Source organism: Balaenoptera physalus, assembly GCF_965194825.1.
Source record: "Balaenoptera physalus genome assembly, chromosome: 1".
Taxonomy (NCBI): domain Eukaryota; kingdom Metazoa; phylum Chordata; class Mammalia; order Artiodactyla; family Balaenopteridae; genus Balaenoptera; species Balaenoptera physalus.
In genome coordinates this window covers 1,710,811-1,736,215 of record NC_138882.1, presented here as the reverse complement: position 1 = coordinate 1,736,215, position 25,405 = coordinate 1,710,811, and the positions used below count along the sequence as shown (strand labels likewise).

Sequence of the window (25,405 nt, the reverse complement as noted above, 5' to 3'; positions counted from 1 at the left end):
ATTCCCGGGGACAAGGGTGCTTCCGTCAGAGGGAGTGTTGTGTCTGGTGCAGCACATAGCTTGCCTGGCAGAGGTCTGGGCAGAGGGGCAGATTCCCCAGGCCTGCTGGGCGTGGCGTGGTGGTGCTTGGGTTTCCCTTAGGATGCTAACTAGCTCAGAAAGCATCCCTCTCTCAGTGGCCTTGGTGACGCCTTTTGATCACTATTTCCTTACGAGTTTAAGAGTAGGATCAGAAAAGGGTTCCCCGTTTCCTTCTTGCTCTTTGCCATGTGCAGTGCTACGCTGGTACCGTTTCAGAGTTCGTTGTTCAACCCACTCTCTCCCCTGGTACCAAACACAGATCACTTTGTGTAGACTGAGGTGGGAGATGAACTTCTGAATTACCTAAAGCTGGTATTGTGATCGTCACCGCGTGGACGCTGACACTTCTGCTCCCGGCTAGCGGTGCCAGGACACACTGTGTGCTCACCGGACGTGCCTGGGGGTGAAGGTTAACGTGACTGACTGTATTAAAGTAGGATATTAGAAGTTGTTTTCGTATTTGGTTCAAGTCACACATTTGTCCTATAACCAGCAGATTTCTATCCTAGTTACACTTGATGTGTTAGGTTACATTCTAAATAGTTACTGGTACCATTAAGCAAATGTGTATTGAATGCTTTCTGTGTGTAGAGTGCTATTCTAAGGCCTGGGGCTATACTTAGTAAGTCACAGTCTCCTTGGAAGGAGTTTAGCCTGGTGGGGAAGTTGACAGTCAGCGATAAGTACAATAAGATGCAAGGCGCTTGGAGACGTGGGTGGTGGTAACTGAGTCTGCTAGGATGGGAGGTACAGCAAGGCGGGCTTCATAGAGGAGGTGATGTGTGGACTAGGTCACTGAGACCACGTAGAAGCTCTAAGCAGGGAAGACATTCCAGGCAGAGGAAATGCGTGTGCAGATGTGTGTGGAAATGTGGCACGTTTGGAGACTTGTCATGGTAACGGCATATAATAGCTGGTAGCAACATGCGTGAGCGGGTACATTGACCAGTCCCGTTCCAACCTCTGTACACATATGAAGTCAGGTAGTCCTCATAACAACACTGTGAGAAAAATACTAGTGTTATTCATCTTTTAAAGATGAGCTAGCCCAGGCAGAGAGAAGGAACTTACCTAGGGCCTTAGAGCCATTACATTTCACAGCTGGCATTTGAACTCAAGCTTTCTGGCCAATGCTCTAAATTGGGTGTCAGCAAACTAGAGCCCACAGGCCAGATCCAGCCCACTTCCTGGATTTGTACATCCTACAAGCTGAAAATGGATTTTGCATTTTTAATTGGTTGAAAAAAGAAGAAGAAGAACAATATTTTGTGGCGTGAAATTTATATGGAATCTAAATTTCAGTATCCATAACATTTTTGTGGAGCACAGCTACCCTCATTGGTATGTTTTCACACTGCAGGCAGAGTTGAGTGTTTGTGGGAGACTGTGTGGCCTGCAAAGCCTAAAATACTTACTCTCGGGCTCTTTACAGAGAAAGTTTGCCATCCCCTGCTCTAAATCATCGGAGCCTCATAGTATATTTTGTTTTGTAAAATCACACAAAGACCGTGTGTTAACAGCAGTACTTGGATTTATGTACTAACCTTTTTAAACATCTACTTTCGTATTTGTTATCTCTCATGTCCTCCCATCAACCCTGCGGTCAGAGGAGGGTCCAGTTTGGTGCTCGCTCTCTTACAGCTAGGAAACTTCGCTGTGGAGAGATCGGGCTGGGCTCTGGCATTTGTGTTGGATCTTCTGCTTGTGTCGTACCTTGTGCTGCCCCCACTTCTGTTCTGAAATGTGCCCTCCACCTCTGTCCTGGATGTGCCCGTGCTCACGCCTGGGCTCGGCCCGTCCACGAATGAGTTGATGGAGACCTGTTGAAAGAGCCCACACTGCCCTTCACCCTCAACACGTCTGCAGCAGCGGCTGACCTACCCGACCTTGGCGAGGGTTGCCTAATCCTGGGTGCACTGCCCGCCAAGTGCTTCAGGAGTCTGGGGTTTGATTACAGATAAGTAAGCACTTGCCATCAAAGGAGACAGGGACATTTCTCATTTTTATTTCCATAAAGGGACGCCATTGCATAGCAGGGCTATGTCTTTGACTTAAGTAAATTTTTAATCCTTTTTTCAGGTTTTCACTTGTGCATTATTCTACCTTTGGAACATGAGGTTTCTTTTTGCTATTCCTGATCTTTTCCTGGGCTTAGTAATGCCTTCTCTTAACCAGTAAATAACAGAAGCTCTCCTTGTTACCTTGGCAATACCACTAAGCTAGTCAGAGAGGGTGGAGGCTAACTCTTCCATGTGTGGCCTCAAGGGATGTTTGTGTTATTTATTGATTTGTACTATTCACTCCACTGCCTTACCTCCAGGACATAGCAGTCTGAGAGTTGGACTATAGGCCATGTTTCTTAAATTATTTAGATTGATGCTTTCAGGAAAAAAAAAGTTATTTAGATTTCTAAAGTCTTAACTGCTATTACCTTCTCTTGGAGCCCCAATAGTGAATTTATATTATCAGCAAAATTGATTATCCTTAAAAAACTAGAAATAGAGTTGCCATATGATCCAGCAGTCCCACTCCTGGGCATATATCTGGAGAAAACTCTTAATTCAAAAAGTTACATGTACGCCAATGTTCATAGCAGCAGTGTTTACAATAGCCAAGACATGGAAACAACCTAAATGTCCATCAACAAGGTGTGGTGTACACACACACACACACACACACACACACACACACACACGGGAATATTGCTCAGCCATAAAAAAGAATGAAATAATGCCATTTGCAGCAGCATGGATGGACCTAAAGATGATCATACTAAGTAAGCCAGAGACAAATATATGATACCACTTATATGTGGAATCTAAAACAATGATACAGATGAACTTATTTACAAAACAGAAATAGACTCACAGACATAGAAAACAAACTTATGGTTACCAAAGGGGAGGGGGGGAGGGATAGATTAGGAGTTTGGGATTAACATACACACACTAATATATATAATATAGATAAACAACAAGGTCCTACTGTATACCACAGGGAACTATATTCAATATCCTGTAATAAACCATAATGGAAAAGAATTTGAAAAATAATATTTATATAAATATATATATGTATAACTGAGTCACTTGGCTGTAAACCAGGGAACTAACACAACAGTGTAAATCAGCTATACTTCAATTTATTTATGTATTTATTTATTTAGGCCCCGTTGTGCAGCTTGTGGAATCTCAGTTCCCCAACCAGGGATTGAACCTGAGTCACGACAGTGAAAGCACTAAGTCCTAACCACTAGAGCACCAGGGAGCTCCCTACTGTACTTCAATTTGAAAAAATGCAATACTTCTAATAAACAAAACAACAACAACAAAAATTGATTATACCCAGATTTGGTCTGTTAAGGCCCAGCAGAGATAAGATGCTGCCTTAAGAAGGGTCAACTATGATTCTGCTCATAGCCAGCGTTTCCTTGGCCACAGGCAGTGCAGAGGTCAGAGCAAGTTGGAAAGCATTCCTCTGTGTCAGGGGTCAGATGCCTCAGGGATGCAGCTCAGACACCTACAGCGGTGGGCAGCACGAGTGCAGACGTTTGTCTAGCCCCAGTGAGTGAAGCACATAAGGTGTGTGCTTTCCCCGTGTGCAGAACCTACTTCAAAAGAAAATGAGGCTGTGCCACGCATTGAGCGCTAGTTAATGATATGCAAGGTGAAGGGTTTCGGGGAGTTGTTACGAAGGTCTGAGTCGGTGAGGGGTGGGTGTGTGATACAGCAAGTCTAGCGCAGGGCTCGTGGTGGACTACAGGCCGGGGGGAAGTTGAAGTTCTTTGAACTTCTCTGTATGTTTGAATGTTTTCATGATACAGTATCTGGGGAAAGTGGCTAGGGCATGTAGCGGGCAGGGTAGAACCCAGTGGGGATGGCCAAAACAGGGATTCTAAGCAAGTCTTTTAAAAGCCTCAAATTGGAATTTTTAATGTGAAAAATCTTTTTTTATAATGCCACATGGACCCAACAAAATGCTTTTAATTTACCAACCCCTTTCCTATCCCAGAGATTTAAACTTTAGAGAAAAAATTGGAGATGTTCTCTTGAGTTGTAGAGCCTCCGCTGTTGTCACTAACACGTGACTTTAGAGAGATTTCAGCTGCAGCTGAGACCTGATCCGTAACCTCAGCTCCCCAGCTCTGTGGGCTGCTGTTCAGTAATGCTTTGCCAGGGCCGGGCCGCAGCACTCCCGACACTGACCCAGCCGGGGCTTAGCTGCGGGGCCGGGGAAGCTGCGAGGTCAGGCTGCTTGGCCTTGGTTTTCCTGGGCTCACTTGGGGGTGGTGTCAGAGGGGAAGGGCAGCAGGCAGTACCCGCTGCACATGGAAGTCACTGAGGCCTTGAGAGAAATCAGCGCTGCCTGGGAATCAGGCACAGAAGAGACTTCTAAGACTTGCTTAGAATCCCTGTTTTGGCTCAGTGGTGCCACAGTCCACGCAGGGTCCTAAGCTCCTAAAAGCCTGTGTTACCCCTTTTCACCTTCGGCGCTCTGACCGCCACCCTGTGCCTTCCACCTGGGGAGCGCTCCTCAAACCCATCCCTCCTCTGTCTCCACCGACAGGACGTTCCCGCAGGACCTCATCCTCTCTGGCCTCGGTTGTGGTTCCCAAGAGGCGTCTCCGTCGGGAGTTTCTCCTGCCGGCAGGTCAGGCCTCATGTTCCCACTGCAGTTCTCACTCTCGGACGGTTTTGATGGTCTCACCCCCGGGCTTCAAAACCTCAGGCCCTCCCTGCTGCCTTCAGGATAAGGTTAAAGTCTTTATAGGGGGATACGGGGCCTTCATTGCTGCCAGTCTACCCTACCAGCCTCTCCTCCTTTCATGTCCCATTCGCCTGCAGGGTCAAGTTCAAACTCTTCAGTCTGGCAGATGGAAACCCTGTTCAGGTTTTCATGTATGCCCCGCGCCCCCCCCCCCCCCCCCCACTGAGTACAAACATGCCAAACTTCTCACCATTCCAAAAAACTGTTTTTTTTCCTCTCCTCTGGACCTTTGTATGTCTGTTCCCTTTCTTCTGATTCTCTTTATCCCTGCGTTTTCAGCTGGCGACGCCTCCTTTATGACGCGGGTGAATAATATCCATTTTGGGAGGTGCTCCCTGTCACCCCCAGACAAAGTTAGTGACGTCTTACTCTGAGCTCTAACACTGTACATGTCTCTTATTTTATGTTAGAGTATGATTCCTCTTGCATGTATCATTTAAATGACTTTTTCTACCACTAAATGGTAAAGTCTTACTCATTTTTGATTCCTGCCTCTCTTCCTAAGGACTATGTCTGGCCTAGTATAGGCCTCAGTAAATGTTTGTTACATGAATAAATGAGAAGTGCTTCACACTCAAGGGACACATCACTAAGATGAAGTCTTAACCTGTTCTTTGGTGATGTGTCAGTGTCAGGTCTGCAACTTAAATCTGTCTTCTCAGATTTTCTGCCTGTGCTAGCAGTAGACGTGATGGGCCTCTACAGCAGTGACTCTGCTGTGTTTGTAAAGCCCGTGCTGCAGCTCCGGAGCCCCCTTGTGAGCTGTTCTTCCAGTCCTGGCTCGCTGTCTCCCTGTCTCCCTCTCCTCTAGTCCCGCCTCTCATTTACTTCCTTCTCTTTCTTACTAACAGAACCCGACTTCTGTGGTCTGTTGGCACCTATTGGAACTTACGTAGAGTTTATACTATATTTGTGTTTATTTTAAATGAAGTATATAATTTTTGCCCTTTCTTGTGCTCTTAGAGACTAAACAAAGATAATAATATACTGATAATAGTCACAGTAGCAGCTAACACTTCCATAGCATCAAACTATATACTGGGCGCTAAGTGCTTTTGTGTACCTTAGCTCATCTGTGACCCATGACGTAGGTACCGTGATTGGTACGATAATTTTGCAGATGAGGGAACGGAAGCATGCAGAGATCACTTGTTTCAAGAACACAGAGCTACTGATTGGTCATCCCAGTGTTTGCCCAGGCGGTCTTACTTCCATAGTCCGCACTGCAGACTACCGCACCGTACCCGGTAGGGTTGCGTGATCGCGTTCCCTGCTGCCTCTGCAGTGTAGGCCTCTGCCCATGGGAAGACATGACAGTAAGTGATACGGACTAATATATTAGTAGCTTTGCCTATGCAAAACTCTGGATGAAAATGCTGGGAAAATAATAACTTCTTGTTTAATGTCTTCTTTTAGGAATAAAATTTGCTGTACTGATTTATACTTTGAGAGTCTGACCTTCCTGTAATTTCTTTGTGGCTTTTACTCCTTACCCAGCTCAGGTCCCAGAATTGCCTGCCTTCCTTTTTTGAGGCTTACTTGACAGCGTGGAACATTGCCCGTGCCCTTGCTTTCAGACCATACTCTTGCGGCTTGTGAAACACTTGTTTATGGGCACAGAGTGATCTGGAGTTAAATAGAAAAATCCCTCTCCATGGGACAGCAGTTTACATGCCAACTGGCAGCAGGGTGGACCTTGGGCTGCGGTTAGGACAGGTAGCCAAGCTATGAGGGAGGTTTCTAATCTAGACTCATGCTAATAAACAGTGGTAACCCAGGCACTTTAAATGGGATCTTTGTGTTTTGCATTTAGTCTATTCAGGAGTGACCAACTCACATCACCAGTTGGCCACATTCCTCATATGAAATTATTGCAGAGCTAGACTAATGTCAGTTTACCCTGTATATACTAAAGCAACGTCATTTTTAGGAAGATAGTGTCAGGTATTAAAAATGTTCCGTCACACACACACACACACACACACACACACACACACACAAAAGGGGCTTCCTTGTCAGTCCAGTGGTTAAGACTCCCCACACCCAATGCAGGGGGCACAGGTTCGATCCCTGGTTGGGGAGCTAAGATCCCGCATGCCACACAGCGCAGCCAGAAAAAAAAAAAGTTCCATGGGCCAAGTGGTATCTTGAGCGTGGCCCATGAATGCTGTTTTGGGTGCCTCTAAATTGGTAGGTAGAAAACTTAGGTGGTTCCACAACTGAGTATGTGACCTTAAATAATTCATTTAACTTTTCTGGGCTAATTTCTGCATCTGTAGAATGCGAAGTCATAATGCTGCCTGCTCCAGCTGCCACATTCCTTCCTTCCTTCTATAGCTTTGTTATAGTCTACTTTTCCCAAGGAACCTCTTTTGATCTAGTCTGTTAAGGTGAATCATTTCATGACTTGGTATGCCTCAGCCCTTATGTGCACAATCTGTAAGAAGATAATCTCTCCAAGGGCTTTCTTATTGCTATACACGTGTCAGGCTGATGTAGCCATATACACTCTTTTGATCTGAGAGAAACTCATGCTTGGGATTTACCACAATTATTAGGCCTCATTTATGGTTCCTCAATATTAGGATTATCAATGAGTGACAGGTAGAGGTTTGGAGACTAGAACTATAAAACTTCTGTTTGAGAATAATCATGGGCTTTGAGAAGATGCAGCTTTCATTTTCTGGGCCCTTTCTTCGTCTTCTTTCTTCTTCTTGACTTTTCAAAAACCTGCCTTGATGACAAAAGTTAGGTCAGCTGTATATAGCCTTTATAGTACAGAAGTTGCCAAGGTGATACCTGTAAGACAACTTAATGGGCTTTTCTTCATTTAAATGCACGGGGACGGTTGAGGGAAACATTATTTGAAGGGTTAGGGCTTGTGGCACTTTGAGGATGTCGTATTAGAACCCAGAATGAACATATTTTTGAAATCTAAATACTGTCAACCCTTAGACAGTATAATACTTGTTCTTAACTGAAGGAAGGTGTTCTCTGGTCCCAAATTATGAACACTTACAGTCTGGGGATAATATGCCAGTTTATCGAGAACAAGAATCTTAGTGTGCCACTCCATGGAAAATTCTTTCCTTCTGCTGTCTATGTTGGCTCTCTTTCCTGAAAGGCCTCAGATCTGTGTCCAGAGCCTGCCTGACCACTGAGTACATAATCAAATATAGTTCTCACCATCTGGGAGCCAAACTGTCCGTGCCAGTGGGGCTGTGAGTCTTTCACACAGAGCTGACAGTGGCTGGGTCACCTGTCTGTTGGAGCAGACTGCTGTTAATGGTTCTCACTTAAGTAGTGGTTACACTGTATCACGGTCGGAATGGAAGGTTTGACTCAAGCACTGGGTCAGGCGGTATGAACTACAGTAAGGTAAAGCCTTCTCGTGCTGATCTGCTGATGGTTGAGATTTCCAGATGTACTGACTTCTTTATCACCTTGAATCTGTTCGTCTGAATTCTTGTCACACGGCGCGGCTGCCCTGCTGGAGCAAGGGGACTTTGAGCTCAGACACGCTGGGTCCACAGCGGACTCACATGAATGAGTGAGTCCGCTCACCCGCTGCCCCCCGAGCTTCAGCTCCAGTCCTCGGCCAGAGCACCTGCAGCAGCGTGCCTCACGCAAGCACTTGGTCCGCTCTTCCAGGGCAATTGCTCTTTGGGCTGAAAATTGATTGAAAAACCTTCTAAAACCTTCTGTTAAATGCAGCTGTATCTTTAGAAGTGGTATAATTAATTTTTTGACCAGTTTTCATCTGGCAAAGAAGGGTGACCCGCTGCTGTGACTTTTGTTAGTACCAAGGGGTGAGGACGTGGCAGGCTCTCTAGGTTCTGACTTCCTATTCCGCGCCAGTTGTATGTTTCCTGCGGCTTCTGTAACAGATCACCAGGAACTTCGTGGCTTAAAACAACAGAAATCTATTGTCTCACGGCTCTGGAGGCCAGAAGTCTGAAATCAAGGTGTTGATGGGACCACACTGCCTCTGGGGGCTCCAGGGCAGAAACCTGTTCTTTGCCTCTCCCAGCTCCTGGTGACGGTTGGCGTTCCTTGTGGCCGCATCACTCCAGTCTCTGTCCCCGTGGTCACACTGCCACTTCCTCTTCTGCCTTTGTCAGATCTCCCCCTGCCTGCCTACCTCTTAGTTGGACACTTGTCATTGGATTTAGGGTCTCACCTCAAGACCTTAACCTCATTACACCTGCAAAGACCCCTTTTCCAAGTCAGGTCACACTCTCCAGTTCCAAGGAGTAGGACATGGACGTATCTTTTTGGGGCCACTGTTCAACACACTGCATCAAAGGCACGGAGATCTGTGAACAGAACAAAACGTATGGGAGGCATCAGCATACAGCGTCCTCAGTCTGGCCCCAGCCCGTACAGGGATATGCTGTATGATTTTGGTGGGATTAGTCTGGAGAGAAGTCTTTGGTGAATCCAGATAACCGAGAATCAACTGAATGTATAGAAAATGTGACTTTCTGTGCATTTGGGCATTCGTTCTTTTTATTCAACAAACATCTTTTGGTGGCCTCCTAGGTGCCCAGTGCTGTTCTAGGTATTTGGGATATATCAGTGAGCAAATAGCCAAAGATTCCTGCCCTTGTGGGATTTACATTCTAGCTTTGCTAGCAATGACTTGAGAATTTCATATAGGTGATTCAGGGTGTTTGCCTGATAAATATTTTTGTGAACGAAATTAGGCTCTTTGCTGTTGTCTCCAAGCATTTAGGGTTTTCAACATAAAGTTGAAATTATATAATTCTGGGAATTATATAAATTTTGAGTTATATACACTATATGTAAATTATTATTATTGAATTATACAGGTTTGGGAGTGTAACGGACAAAGTAGCTAAAGGTATGGAATGGGGACGTATTACAAGCATCATCATCTCCCAGCACTCTTGTCGGCATGATTTGTTGAAATCAAGGCAAGCGTGGGCTGAAAAATCCAAACAAGTAGGCGTCCCGCTGCCCCAAGACCAGCGTCAGAATGTCCCCTGTGCTGGGGTGGACGGGACTTTGTTGGGGAGATGCCGTTCTGGGCCCGGGCAGGTAGTCTGAGCAGTGTCCTGAGACACGGCAGCAAGGTCAGCGCTTGGACCAGTGGCGCTTGGTGGCGGTGACAGTTGCAGGCTATTTTGGGAACGGAGGAGGCTTTGTTTTGTAAGGCTGCCTCTGCACTCCCAGATTAACTCTGGCACTGGTCAACCATCAGCCTTTGCTGTAGAGAGAGCAATACTAGGTACAGTAGAGGGACTGTGGTACTCTTTCCCATTTTACTGGTAAAATCAAGGATTTTTCCTTGGAGATAGCTTCTCATTGCCAGGGAAATGTGACATGCTGATTTTAGGAAGCTTTAAATTATTACCTGGCAATTTTTCTGATAACTTTCTGGACTAATAATTAAATAATATCTCCTTTTCTCAAGGAGCTTAGAACAAGTTGTTACTTTAGTAATAGCCTGCGTGTCTTTAGGGAAGGAAAACAGAAAGAAATGGACATAAGCCACAGCAGAAAGAATAGGGTTAAACGCAAAGAAGAATTTTCCCACTGATGTCAAAAGTAACATGAGAACGCTGTTTAGCCTTCTTTGCCTGTTCAAGAGAAGGAAAGAGCCGCGTGTGGGGAAGGCTCGCGCAGCCCTGTGTGGAGGCGCGCTGTTGGGGGCGGCAGCCCCGGACGCGGCTTTCGTAGCTGGCGAGTCTGCCCATCCTGCCTGCTTAGTCCCCGTGAGTCAGCAGCACAGCTGCAGACGGACTGGGCAGAGGGCGTCTAAATTTAGTCATCATTTAGTTGAGAAGGTTTTCAGGGACTGTTTGTCTTTCCCCCATGACTTTAGTCATATTCTTTCTTCTGGAGGGAAAAAAAAAAACAACCAAAAACAAAGAACAGAGAACGGTCACTCCAGGATATGTCATGAGAGTGACTGTCCTACAAATTTGTTGACCGGTCTGCCCGACGACGATCCTCTTTAGTTAACTGTGGACGTACTGTTTGAGTCCTGTGGCTCCTGACCTTAGGAACCCGCAGGATCCTGGGCCCTGGAGGGAGTTTCCTGAAGTCAGATGAACAAACAGGCTCCCAAACCTTGCTTGTTCAAAGACATTTGCTGCCAAGCTGCCTTTCTCCCAAAAGGCGCTGGAGCTGGAGGGCAGTGGTAGGTGAGGAGTAAGTACGACTTCAGTTTTTTCCTGGGGAAGTTGTTGCTGCTTGTTAAAACCATGGCTTGAAAACAGCAGTGCCCCTCGCCCTGCCAAGGGCTCATCTCCTTACACCCTCACTAAGGCCTGCGGGGTGGGCGGCATTCCCGTGCTCCAGGTGAGCCGCTGGCGCTCAGGTTGTATTCTCGCTCAGAACTCCGCGCACTGGCAGGGCTGGGGCACGAGCCCAGGTCCGCCTGGCTCCAAAGCTGACGCTTCTCGCGATACACTGTCCTGCACTCTGTCGAGGGGGTTGGGAATCACCTCACAGTTGTCCTGCTTTATTTTCTCTGAAATGATTCTTTGGAGATTGATGGTTTGTCAGATTACATTGCAGATTAGGCCAGCTTTTTGTTGTCATTGTCTCGGACATCCTCACAGTGGCATTCTTATAAAATACTGTATCAAGGATTCAAGATTCATAGACAGAAATTATGAAACTGAAAAGGAAGAGAACTAAAGTTATGATGGGTGAAGGAGATTAAGAAAAGGAAGGGAGATAAGTAAGAGGGGAGGAAAAAGAAAAGACAGGTTTTCTCCTGTTTGATACCTGGACTAGCTGGGGTTATTTCAGCCTCTGGAATTTGGATGCCATCATCTGCAAAGGGTGAAGAATCATCTTGAAAACACTGGCTTCCAAAATTCTGCCTAGTGTTGGTGTGGCCATTGGCTAAGTGTTCAGGCTGTTCTTTCAGAGCCAAATAGATTTTGCAGCCAAGCAAGGAGCAGTTGGCCCAGCTGCTTAACACAGGTCAAGATGGCACATTTGACCTTCCTGACACAGGAGTTTATGACTACATGGGCAGAGAGTGTCCTTAACCTCTAAAACACTTTCTTCTCTTGGACTTTAGCACCTTTTTGAAAAGTGCCCTCGGACTTCCCTGGGGGTGCAGTGGTTAAGAATCCGCCTGCCAATGCAGGGGAAACGGGTTCAATCCCTGGTCCGGGAAGATCCCACGTGCCGTGGAGCAACTAAGCCCGTGAGCCACGACTACTGAGCCTGCGCTCTAGAGCCCGTGAGCCACAACTACTGAAGCCCGGGCACCTAGGGCCCGTGCTCCGCAACAAGAGAAGCCACCGCAATGAGAAGCCCGTGCACCGCAACGAGGAGTAACCCCCGCTCGCCGCAACTAGAGAAAGCCCCTGCGCAGCAGCAAAGACCCAACACAACCAAAAATAAATTAATTAAAAAAATAATGTTTTTTAAGTGCCCTCTTCCATCCTCACAGTTAAAGTATTAATAGTTTTTAGTGAGGTACTCTGCAAGGGGTTGGTTAAATCTTGCCCTGCGGGATTATAGACTGGCAGACATACAGTATATGAGAGATTTAGTGATAATCATAATTATGAAATAGTTTATAATGTTATGAATAGTTATGAAATATTTTACATGGTAAAGAAGTATAAATGGGGAAAGCTTGTAGAAGTTGATCAACCCAAGAAAACATCATAGAAGAAATGTAATTTTTGGAGCTTCTTGCTGAAAAAGAGGCTGTTGTGAATACTGGCTATAAAAGTCGTCTGGCCTCAAAAGATCAGGTTGGAGGAATATATTACATGACATCAAATCAAATCTAGGTTGAGATGTTTAGCTAATCTCACTAATTGTAAAAAGAGTATCACATGGTTTGGGGGAAATGAATAAAGATGTCTTTTTGTAACCAAGGTTGCCTAATTAAATATCCTCTAGATTGAATCAACCGCTTTTCATCCATCCTTTGTTTCTAAGTGGGATTGACACGCTGTTTATCTGGAGGGGTTTCCTGAAGTCCTCTTGGTAGGATAGGTGCTTCTTAAGTGTAGTAGTTACCCTCTGAATTCTGGCTTGAATTCTTCCCACAGTAATCTTTTGCTGTTTAAACTGTTGCTCATTATCACCATAAAATATCCCTTGGTATATTTCACTGAAGACATCAATTCTCAAACTGTTTGATCTAAGGAATCCTGTACACTCTAAAAACTTATTCAGGACCCCAAAGAGCTTTCGTTCATAAGTATTATTATATATTACTGAAAAATCTTGAAAATACTATTATTATTAATTCATTTAAAATAGCAATGACCCATTATATGTTCATATAAATCATATATTTTAATTGAAAAGAGCTATATACTTTCAAAAACAAAAGCAAAGTAAGATAAGTCCATTGACATGGTGGCATGAGAAGAGTGGCATTGTTTTACATTTTTACAAATCTCTTAGTGTCTGCATTCAGTCTTGTGATACATTGTTTTCATTAAAGTATATAAAGAACATCTGGCTTCACATGGATGTCTATTTGGAAAAGGGAGGAGTATTTTAATAGTCTGTCCAGACAATTATGGGTATTCTTCTTGGCACTGTACTAAAACGCCAGTAAGTATATAGTAGTTTCTTAAATGTTAGTTGCAGTGTGGAATCTGAAACCATGTCAATGGACTTTTCTTACATTGAGATATTAAAATCCAGTGGTCTAACTTGTATTTTGAATGAATCTTTTACCCATGCATGATTTTCTCATACCATGCATCTGATTATGTGGAAAATATGGGTTCATTGAGTTATGCACATCTTCCAGATGTTAATACGCTTCAGTCTATAATATCAAAAAACCACATTTGTTGATAATCCCATTGACTGCATCAGAAAACTGAGTATTAGGAAGCTGTCAAGCTCATGGTAGTGGGTATATTTCCCAAAATTCTTATTTTAATTGGATGGTCAAATTTTATCATTGGCAACAAATATTAGGTTTTTTTCTTTGAAGCGACAGGCTCACCTTGTTCGTTTTCAAGTCTTAATCATCGTAATTTACCTGCCGGTTGCTCTTTTGAGGAAAAGCAGCATCTGTGGAAAAGCTGCTCGTCCACCTCGCAACTCAAACAGATGCACAGGAGCTTTTTGCTGAGAGATGGCGCTGTGCTTTGTCACGTGGAGAAGGGCTTTATGTGTGCCTGCTGTTTTGTCACACAGAATATTAAGAACACTTACAGTTTAATAAAATTAATAATGTTTACTGCTCCATCAAGGTCGTTCTTGAGTGAAACTGGCCTTTTTTGGGTTTTGTTTTGCTTGAGATCATGTGGCCCGGAAGAGTACAGTCAGCACCCGCACCCCCTGGTGCCTCCCTTGACTTGTGCAGAGGCTCCAGGAGTTCTCCCCACCATCGCTTTGCATTGTTAGTGCAAATGTCAACACAGCAGAAAAGGCAAATCAGGTATTAATATCGTTATAAAAATCATTTTGATCCAGATAGTTGTTCTTCAGCTAAAGCTTTAACCTTTTTTTTGTTTGTTTGTTTGAAAAGGAGGGGGTTAAGAGACAAGTTTTAGAAAGAGGAATCTCATTTGTTTCTGGTCCTGAATTGTCTCAGCTGTTTTGGATCCGCCTAAGCCTTGATGACGATCACTTTTATCGGTGTGGGCTTTTTGCCTCCTTTTACTCTGTAGATAGTCCAGATGGCCTTTGGGTCTTGGCAGGCCTCATTGCTGTTTGTGACTGTTCCTTTTAGGCTTCTGGTAGGCCTGAAGCCTTTATTCAGAAAGCTTCTCTGCCTTCTCCTAATTGTTGCTGTGAGTTGGGCAGCTAAGGGTGCCTAACCAACCACAACTGCAAACATACTTCGCCATATTGTCTGCAGCTATTCAGAAGATACATGAAAAGAAAATACATTTCTTCTGTTTGAAGGATCACTGCACCCTTTCTCACCAAAGTGGGGATAGTTTAGCAACCCTAGAAGATAAACTGCAACTTCCCACTGAGAAAGTTGCATTTGATCCGATGTGACTATTTTCCTTTAAAATTCCTGGGCAAATTAGTGGTTCCTAACATTCCCTCTTTTCTTTATAATGATGAAAGAGCTCACCCACTTATAGTACTTTAGAAGTCGCTTTCCTCGTTTGACCCTAACAGCACTATAAATAAGATTAAATATCATTATACCTGTTTCACAGCTGAGATACTGAGGCATGGAAAGAATTCAGGGATTTGCATAAGATCACAAAGCTGAGAAGTCACACTCTGGACACTTGCATCAGGATGCAGGAAATGGAAATCAGTATTTCATCAGTGCTGCTGCATTGTCCGTGCCCAGAGCAGTGTCTGGCACGGTGTAGCACTCAGTAAGTGCTTGTCGAGTAAATGGATGGACTTTTCTTTCCAGGCTTGCATTGATGAAAATTTGGACATGGTGAAGTTTCTGGTGGAGAACGGAGCCAGTGTAAACCAGCAGGACAACGAGGGCTGGACACCCCTCCACGCAGCAGCGTCCTGCGGCTACCTCAACATAGCAGAGTGAGTCCCTGTGCGGGTGCGGGGCTTGTAGGGTAGCCTCTGGTTCTCGTCCACCCTTAAGAATTTGAGTTTCATAAACAGGAGTAACTTCCCTTTACTACAAACTATAAAAGCAGGAAATTGAATGTGTTTCACATAGCTGCTAAACCTATAGTTCTTTTAGTTGAAATTTTGTGTTTGCTTCTATTTTCAGGTAATTCATATTTGTTGGGATATGCAGAGGTGGCTTCTGTCTGTTGCACTGTCTGGGTTGACTTTTTGAGCGACTATAGCTGGACACATGTGGGCAGGCCTGGAGAATTTTTCTGGACTTTTTTGTAAACCTGTTTTATGTTTTTTTTTAAAAAAAAGCAGTGCTTAATACAAATGCAGGTGGAGAATGCCTGGCTGCTGGTCACAGAATTCACGTAGGTAATAGCAGAAGAGTGAGAGCCAAGCATCCGAGCAAAGGAAGGGTGGGAGGGGCACGTGCCCCCCTGCCTGGCCCTCATTGAGACCAGCCTCCAGCACAGCCGGGGCCCCTCCCTGGGCAGAAGAATCCCAACCACATAGTGTCTGGGCTGGAAGGGGCGCTAAGTAGATGTCTGTTGAATGAAGGAGTGATCAGGGAGGTTATTTTTAAATAGAAAGAGATGTTGGCACTTAAAACATCTTTAAAATGAGGCAACTGAGTGTATTCTAGATGAGAGTAAGTGTAGATTGCTAAGGTAAGTTCTCTAAATAAAATCATGATATGCTATGGTCCTTTGAAGATCCGGTTGCTTGTCTTAAGGCCCCTTTCAGTAGGATTAGAGCTCCGTTACATTTCTTCTGTTCAGCAAACAGCTCTGCAGAGGCCTGGGAATGGCCTCCCACAGAAACTGCTTTGCCCGGGTGTCCCGGGGGAGGGTGCCCAGTGGGGGAAGTCAGACAACGGCAGGGTCAGAGCCAGAGAAAGACCAGGCCGAAGCACTGGTGTTGACTGGGCTTCTTTTTCTGAAAAGCGGGCGGCTGGACTGGCCCCACCGCCAGCAGGAGTCAGCAGTGCGGTTTTCTCCTGTCTCCGTTCTGGTTCCGTGAATCAGTCGCCCCCTCTTGCCGGGCTGCCCCTTCCCAGGGCCTACCTAACGGGAGGGCTCTGATTCTCAGCCTAGCCCACTCGCCGGCGTTCCGATGCCCAGGAGTGAAGGTGGCTGCCTCAGAGGTTTCCATTTTCACTTGAAAACTGTATCTAAGAAACATTTATAGGACATGTTAGTCCCTCATCACTGATATTTGGTTATTTGTTCAGGTGGCTTGTTTGTGATTTTGAGCTACCAAATCTCATTACATTCAAGGATTTCACTTTTCTCCATTGGAAGGTAACAGGCAGAGCTCACGCTTGGAATTAGGGCCCCTCGTGTTGGCGTAATCCACGGAGGCTCTTTTTTCTTCCTTTTGCGAAGCTGAGTACAGAGGATGATCATAAATGCTTTTTCACAGTGGTTTCTTTATCTCATCTTTATGGATGAACATAGTTCCTTTGGAAATAAGTTCACAATTTAAGTGTCTCTTGCCCAAATAAATATTACCTTGAGTGAAGTGAATTGGTGAGAGTTACTGTTTCCTCATACAGGTGATTAGTAGTCAGACATGAAAGTCTGGCCAGGAAAGGTGAGCTGGACCAGACCCCCTTGTGTGGTGGGGTGGTGGGAACGGCCCTCCTTACCTTCTGCTGTGCGTCACCCTTAGACGGTATCCACCTGACCGTCCTTACGTACTCATCTGTGCAGCAGCGTTTTCCGGACAACGAAAGAACCCTGTTGCTTATGCTACTCATTTTGGTTGGCTCACCTCAGGGCCTCTGAACAGTGTTTCAGATACGATTAGCATTTGATCATGTTGTCATTTTTCTTTTTGTATCTTAAAGACCTTAAACTCTATATTCTTATTCCCGGAATCATTAGAAACTCTAAATTTCGAGGGAGTGGAAACAAAGAAAAGGCAAACTGGCTTTCTAGGGAAGAATCTAAGTGCATTCTGTTCCATGTTCCATGATGACCTTTTTTTGTCTTATATTTGAACTCAGTATGACATATTTTTTAAAAAGAGATTTAGGGGCTCTTTATTCCTGATTTTGAGTTCAGGCTTATTGCTAGTTAATGGGATGTTTTCCATTTCTATTACCAGTAAGTGTTTAACTTAGAAGCAGATTATTGACCCAAGGGTACAGCATTTAGTTTGGCTTTATAGTTTATTGGGGTGCTAATATATTCTGAGTTTTTGAACACGTTTCATTTTCTTTCTTCCCCCCTTAGAATAGTAGCAAAAAGACCTTATGTCGATGATGAGTTAAGAAGAATACAGAGGCTTTATTTTCTTTCTGTCTTTCTTGGCCACACCGCACGTGGCTTGTGGGATCTTAGTTCCCCGACCAGGGATTGAACCCGTATCCTCGGCAGTGAGTCCTAACCACTGGACCACCAGGGAATTCCCACAGAGGCTCTATCTTCTAAAGGGCATATTTACGGAGCTAATGGGTATTTCTGAAGCCTCAGGTTAACTATAAAGATTCTCAGGAATAAAGTAAATATTACTTTTTAGGGACTTCCCTGGCGGTCCAGTGGTTAAGACTGTGTGCTCCCGATGCAGGGGACCCAGGTTTGATCCCTGGTCAGGGAACTAAGATGCTGCATGGTGCGGCCAAAGATTAAAAAATAATAATAATAAATTAAAAAATCTTACGTCATAGGTTGATATTGATTCTTGTTCAGGTAAAAGTGTGAAACTAGAGAGGTTTTTCCTGTTTCCTCCTCACCCTTAAAATGGTTTAGGAAGGTAGCCTTACTTAAGAAGAATCTCTTCTGAACCAGATTACTTTCTAGAAATGAGTCTTCTTGATCATGGGTCTAAGAACTTGTCAGAAAAGGGAAAAGCAGGAGCCTGTATGCCCAAGTGACATTGTGCCTGATCCAGTAAAGAATGGAATAGATGTCAGAGCAGGGTGGCTAAGATGTTTTATTTATTTCACGTAATATTTGTGGATTGCCAAAGGAAAAAGAGCGTGTCAGACCTCATGACGGTGATAACCATGAGGAAGGCACAGCTGTTGTCCTGAAGTAGCTTTCAGCCTGGTGGGGCGGTTGCATCAAGATCCGTGTATGTCATGACAGAAGCGCAGACTTAGTGCCGGGGAGGACGGAGTTCAAGGAAGGAGAGGGAAGGTGTGGTTGGTGAGAACAGGCAAAGGCATTTTCAATGGACCTTGAAAGATATGAGAAGTTTCTAGCAGGGAGAGGAGAAGGGGAGGGTGTTTCATCGTTTGGGAGAAACTACTCAAGCTGTGGGAGAGGCTGAGCGACAGTGGGGTGTGTCTGGGGATAGTGAGGCGTTGAGTTTGATTGGAGTAGAGGGTACAGTTCCATCCAGAAAGCATTTCTCGAGTGCTTACCGTGTATATTATTTGCATTTTGATTTTTCAGGGTTGGGGAGGTGTAGTTGAATGTCCTCTTTGTCCTGAAGGGGAGAAACCAAAAGAGAGGAGCTCTTGATTAGGGAAATGAGGGGCAACAGATGGACAGAGGACTGGGCCTCAGTACAATTAAGAAAACACATGGAGCAGGTTAGCCTTGGAGGAGAAAGAGTTTGTTTCCGTCTGAGTCTGTGAGGGAAAGATGGACAAAGCCGAAAATGAGATGAGTTCATACATGTGGAATCAATCTGTAAGTTAAAAACATTTATTGCAGCTCTATTTATACTAGGTACTAGGCAATGAGAAAGCAAAAGCGTGGTCTTGATGTAATCTTTGTTGATTCTCCTCTGCCTCCTTAAATACAGTGACCATGCATTGATTATCCTCTTAAGATCTTCTACAGTGTCTAAAATGTGGTACCTTTAAACGCAGGAGGGGACCAGTACATGCTTACTGAATTGTTGATTCGTTGAAGTTTAATTTAAACAGTTTTTCTTTCTCCTTTAAATACTTATATTTGATAGAGCTCCCAGCATAATTGGGATTCTCACTGGCCCAAAAGTAACTTGATTTAGTGCCAAGGTGAACTAGACTTGAATTCAAAAGACTGGGGCATAACCTCTGCCATTTGCCCCCTAATAGTACCCACCTTGCCTACTTCATAAAATTGTTTAAGACTCATTATATAATTTTACGTGAAAGTACTTTGAAAATCAAAAAGGATCTATGTAAGGTATTAAAATTGTCAGACCTTTCTTCTTTAGGATCAAGTATTATATTTCAATATAGAATCTAATCATTTAGAATAGAACAATTTGTTTCTTCAGGAATTTAGTTTCTTCTTAGAGTGTAGATTTCATGTATATGGCTGGTTGAAGGGAGAGATTTATGGAGGCGTAATTTAGGCAGATTCATGAAAATTTTAATTCATCCTTTATTTTTCTGTTTTCATGCCCCAACACTACTTAATATACTCTTAATGTGGCATTGGGAAAGTTTCTGTGAGAATTACTTCTTTACATGTCTTCTGAGTACTCTCATTCTCAATATTACAGGTGTAGTAAGTCCTTTTGGGAGCCTGTGTTTGGACCCCAGGGATGGTGGGTGAGCTTTAGGGCTGCATGTCTTCCATGTGATATTTAGAAAGTCTCTTGCTGTCCACTGGGAATGAGAGGGTGGGGTTAGGAACATGAGTGTGAAGGAAATCCCGCTTGTAGGCATTGTTCTTACCAAGAAATAGGGAAGCTTTTGATCCTAATTATTGAAGGCTAGTGGAGTTAGAAATTAACAGTGGAATACCTTATCTGGGACCACATTAAAAACTCCAGAACAGAGGCCGTGCTCTGCACTGAACCCGAGGGATAGGAGTGTAAGCTGATGTTAGACTGGAGAGAGAACCTTGATTCTGTATCTTGTCTACACAGGTATTTCATTAACCATGGAGCCAGCGTGGGTGTTGTGAACAGTGAAGGAGAAGTCCCCTCTGACCTCGCAGAAGAGCCTGCCATGAAGGATCTTCTTCTGCAGCAAGTGAAGAAGCAAGGTAAGCTAAGGGGTTAGAGGGGCAGGTGAGGCTCTGCTGTGCAGGGCCGTGCGCTGTAGTGTGATAGGAAGGTTGGGTCTACCTGCACAGTGTTAGTCATCATTACCCACATCACATACCCTCTTAATACTCACACAAGCATAGGCCAGATGCCAAAAGGAGGGCCAGTCCTTCCTTGTTTTTGCCGTTCTGGGGCTGTGTACCCATTGTGCAGTTAGGCGACCTGACTGTTCTTTGATGACGCAGGTTAGACTGAGGAGGGGCATGAGCGTGTCTTACTCTGTGTACACGGTGTGGACTTTGCTTCACACTGTGAAGTCTAAAGAAAGGACGAGATACAGTGTCCCTTTGAGTACTGGCCAAATTCTGTTTATGACTTTGCATCTTTTCTCTTGATGAGAGCTGAAAGTGGTGCTGGTTGAGGTATTTATTACAACCTCTGAAATGATCTTTAACCATACTAATCATGAAAATTATTCTGGTAGTTTGTCACGGTAAGGAAGCTAACTTAGAAGAATAAACTCTGAAAGAACTTATTTTATATTTTCAGAAGAATCCATTTCAGAGAATAGGTCAGGATTCTGCTACTGGAGGTCTTTGGGTTCTTTTAGTTAAAAAAGTTGCAAATAACACTTGTTAGCAGGGAGGACAGGTCTTAGGGCGTTTGCTAGAACCACCACAAAACTGTGTGGACATGGTTTATAGTGATGTGTAGTCTTTCTGTTAAACCACTTTACCCACAATCTGCAGTTGAGTCCAAAAGATTTCTCTCCAGTGACCTTTTCTGACATGATGCTTTAGAACAGTCAGGGCCAGTCCTGGCCATATCCGTTTGCTCACATGTTATCCAAAGCTGCATTTGCACTCCTACAGCAGAGCTGAATAGCTGTGACAGACCAAATGGCCTGCAACGCTGAAAACATTTAATATCTGGCCTTAAATAGAAAGTATGCTGACCCCTGCCTTAAAATAATGATGTTCTAGGGCAGAAAATACTTGTATGAATACTGTGTATAGTTTTTGTGTCCTATTGAACTGAAGAACTTTATGCCTAATTTACCATCAAGTCCCACTCAGCCTTATCTCCTCAGATTGGTGTTACAATTTACAAATGACTTTTTAAAAATAAACTGGATTTTTAATAGTAGTTTTGATTTTAATTTCTGACTCTTCCATTAAGGAGTATACTCTGTTGGAAGAGGTATTCATATGTATGCTTACCTTTGCAACACTGTTAACTCTTTGTGTGTGGAATTCTGGTCTGTTCCAGATCAGTTACCCCTTTCAGTTCATCGAGAGGATATAATAATTGTGAATACAATACATGTGCACCCAGCATCGGAACACCTAAATATATTAAGCAAATACTGACAGAGCTGAAGGGGGAAATAGACAACAATACAATGATAGTATCCTGCTTTCAACAATGGATAGATCATCCAGGCAGAAAATCAACAAAGAAACGCTGGACTTAAACTATCCTTTAGACCAAATGGACCGAGTAGACATACAGAACATTCCATCCAACAGCAGAACAAACATCCTTGCCAAGTGCACACAGAACATTCTCCAGGATAGGTCATATGACAGGCCACAATACACGTCTTGGCAAATTTAAGAAGACTGAAATCATACCAAGTATATTTTCTGACCACAGTGGTATGAAAGTAGAAATCAATAGCAGGAGGAAAACTAGAAAATTCACAGACTGTGGAGATTAAACAACATGCTACTGAACAACCAGTGGGTCAAAGAAGAAATCAAAAGAAAAATCCAAAAATATCCTGAAACAAACGAAAATGAAACACAACATACCAAAACTTGTAGGAGGTAGCAAAAGCAGTTCTAAGAGGGAAGTTTATAGCGATAAATGCATGCCTTAGGAAAAAAGAAAGATCTCAAATAACCTAACTTTACACCTCTAGGAACTAGAAAAAGAAGGACAAGCTAAGCCCAAAGTTCACAGAAGGAAGAAAATAACAAAGATCAGAGCAGAAATAATGGAAATAAGAGACCAGAAAAACAATAGAAAGTATGAATGAAACTAAGGGCTTCTATGTTTTTTGAAAAAATAAACAAATTGACAAACCTTTAGCTAGACTAAGAAAAAGAAGACTCAAATAAATAAAATGAGAAATGAAGAAGACATTACAACAGATACCATAGAAATACACAGGATCATAAGAGACTACTGTGAACAATTGTGTGCAAACAAATTGGATAACCTAGAAGAAACGGGTAAATCCTCAGAAATATGCAACTTACCAAGACTGAATCAGGAAGAAATAGAAAATCTGAATGGATCAATAACAGATAAGGAGATTGAATCAGTAATCAAACAGCAAGAAAAACCCAGGACCAGATGGTTTCCCTGGTGAACACTACCAAACATTTAAAGAAGAATTAATACCAGTCCTTCTCAAACTCTTCCCCAAAAATTGAAATGGAAGGAACACTTTCAAACTCTTTTTACAAAACCAGCATTACCCTGATAACAAAGCCAGATAGGTACACTACAAGAAAATAAAACTCTAGGCCAATATTCCTGATGAATATAGATGCAAAGATTCTCAACACAATATTAGCAACCTGAATTTGGCAGCACAGTAAAAGGATCACACGCCATGATCAAACGGGATTTATCCCTGGGGTGCAAGGATGGCTCAACGTATGCGAATCAATGAAAGTGACATGCCAGTGAGTAGAGTGAGAGATAAAATTATATGAGCATCTCAACAGACGCAGGAAAAGCATTTGACAGGATACAACATCCTTTCGTGATAAAAACCCTCAACAAACTGATTGTAGGAGGAATGTCCCTCAACATCTCAACATAATAAAGGCCATATACAACAAGCCCACAGTTAACATTATACTCAGTGGTGAAAGGTTGAAAGCTTTTCCTCTAAGATCAGGAATAAGACAAGGGTGCCCACTGTCACCACTCCTATTCAACATAGTACTGGAAGTCGTATCCAGGCAAGAAAAAGAAATAAAAGGCATCCAAATCAGAAAGGAAGAAGTAAAATTGTCTTTGTTTACAGATGATATGATCTCATGTATAGAAAATCCTAAAGACTCAAACAAAACACTGTTAGAATTAATCAACAAATTTGGTAAAGTTGTAGAACACAAAATCAGTATACAGAAATCAGTTGCGTTTCTATACAATAATGACAACCTATCTGAAAAAGAAGTAAAAAATACATTCCCGTTTAAAATGGCATCAAAAACAATAAAATACTTAGGAATAAATTTAAGGAGGTGAAAGATGTGTACGCTGAAAACCGTAAGACTCTGATGAAAGAAACTGAAGAAGACACAAATAAATGGAAAGATATTCTATGTTCATGGATTGGAAGAATTAATATGGTTAAAACATTCATACAACCCAAAGCCATATATAGATTCAATGCAATTTCTATCAAAATTCCAATGGCATTTTTCGCAGAACTAGAAAAAACAATCCTAAAACTTGGTACCACAAAAGACCCTGAATAGCCAAAGAAAGAAGGCAAAGCTGGAGGCATCACATTTCCTGATTACAAACTATAGGAATCAAAACAGTATGGTACTGGCAGAAAAGTAGACACATAGACCAATGGAACAGACTGCAGAGCCCAGAAACGAACCCTCACATATACGGTCAACTAATATTTGAACAAGAGAGCCAGGAAGACTCAATGGGAAAAAGATAGTCTCTTCAATAAATGGTGTTGGGAAAACTGGATAATCACATGCAGAAGAATGACATTGGACCCTTATTTTCATGCTCACAAAAATTAACTCAAAATGGAGTCAAGTAAGTCCTGAAACTGTGAAACTCCTATGAGAAGACCTTCTCGATGTTGGTCTTGACAATGATTTTTTTGGATATTACACCAAAAGCACAAGGAACAAAAGCAAAAATAAATAAATGGTTCTACATCAAACTAAAAAACTTTTGCACAGCAAAACAAACAATCAACACAATGAAAAGGCAACCTACGGAATGGGAGAAAATATTTGCAAGTCACATATCTGATAAGAGGTCAATATCCAAAATATATAGGGAACTCATACAACTCAATAGCAAAAAACCAAACAATCCAATTAAAAAAGCAGAAGAGCTGAATAGAAATTTTTCCAAAGAAGACATACAAATGGACAACAGGCACATGAAAAGATGCTCAACATCACTAATCATCAGAGAAGTCCAACTCAAAACCCTATTGAGCCTCACACCTGTTAGAATGGCTATTATCAAAAAGAAAAGAAATAACAAGTGTTGGTGAGGGTGTGGAGAAAAGGGAGCCCTCCCACACCGCTGGTGGGAATGTAAATTGGTGCAGCCACTGTGGAAAACTGTATGGAGGGTCCTTAAAAAATTAAAAATAGAACTGCCATATGATCCAGCAATTCCACTTCTGAGTGTATATCCAAACGAAATGAAATCAGAATTTCAAAGAGATATCTGCACTCCCGTGTTCAATGCAGCATTATTCACAGTAGCCGAGATAGGAAACAACCTGAGTGTCAGTGTATGCATGAATGGATGAAGAAGACGCGGTATGTGTATATATATCTATTTATACTGTAGCTAGTAGAATAGTATTCAGCCATGAGAAAGAAGGAAGTCGTGCCATATACGATGACATGCATGGACCTTGAGGGCATCATGCTAAGTGAAATAAGTCAGACAGAGAAAGACAGCTACTGTATGATATTGCTGGTATGTGGAACCTAAAAATGCAGAACTCGTAGAAACAGAGAGCAGAATGGTGGTTTGCAAGGGCTGGGGAGTGGGGGAGATGTTGGTCAAAGGGCACAAACTTCCAGTTATAAGATGAACAGGTTCTGGGGATCTAATGTACAGCAGGTGACCATGGTTAACAATACTGTATTATATACTGGAAAGTTGCTAAGAGATCTTAAATGTTCTCACCACAAAAAAGAAATGGTAATTATGTGAGGTGATGGAGGTATTTAATAACTGCTGTGGTAATCATGCAATGTATAGGTGTTGTACACCTTTAACTTATACAAAGTTATATGTCAATTAAATCTCAATAAAGCTGTAAAAAAAAAAAAAAGAAGAAGAAATAAAATAAATCAGTTACCTC

The 25,405-nt window shown here is 43.1% G+C and overlaps 1 protein-coding gene across 7 annotated transcripts in view; it reads left to right on the top strand.

Annotated features, from left to right (window-relative positions):
• PPP1R12B (protein phosphatase 1 regulatory subunit 12B) overlaps positions 1-25,405 on the top strand; it is a 202,072-nt gene that overhangs the window by 39,565 nt on the left and 137,102 nt on the right. For 6 of the 7 annotated variants that reach the window (XM_082413159.1, XM_082413157.1, XM_082413158.1 and 3 more), the window contains exons 2-3: positions 15,200-15,330; positions 20,185-20,303. In XM_082413159.1, the coding sequence (XP_082269285.1) occupies positions 15,200-15,330; positions 20,185-20,303 (250 nt within the window). The remainder of the gene's footprint in view (positions 1-15,199; positions 15,331-20,184; positions 20,304-25,405) is intronic. The other variant, XM_082413160.1, reaches the window with a different exon arrangement.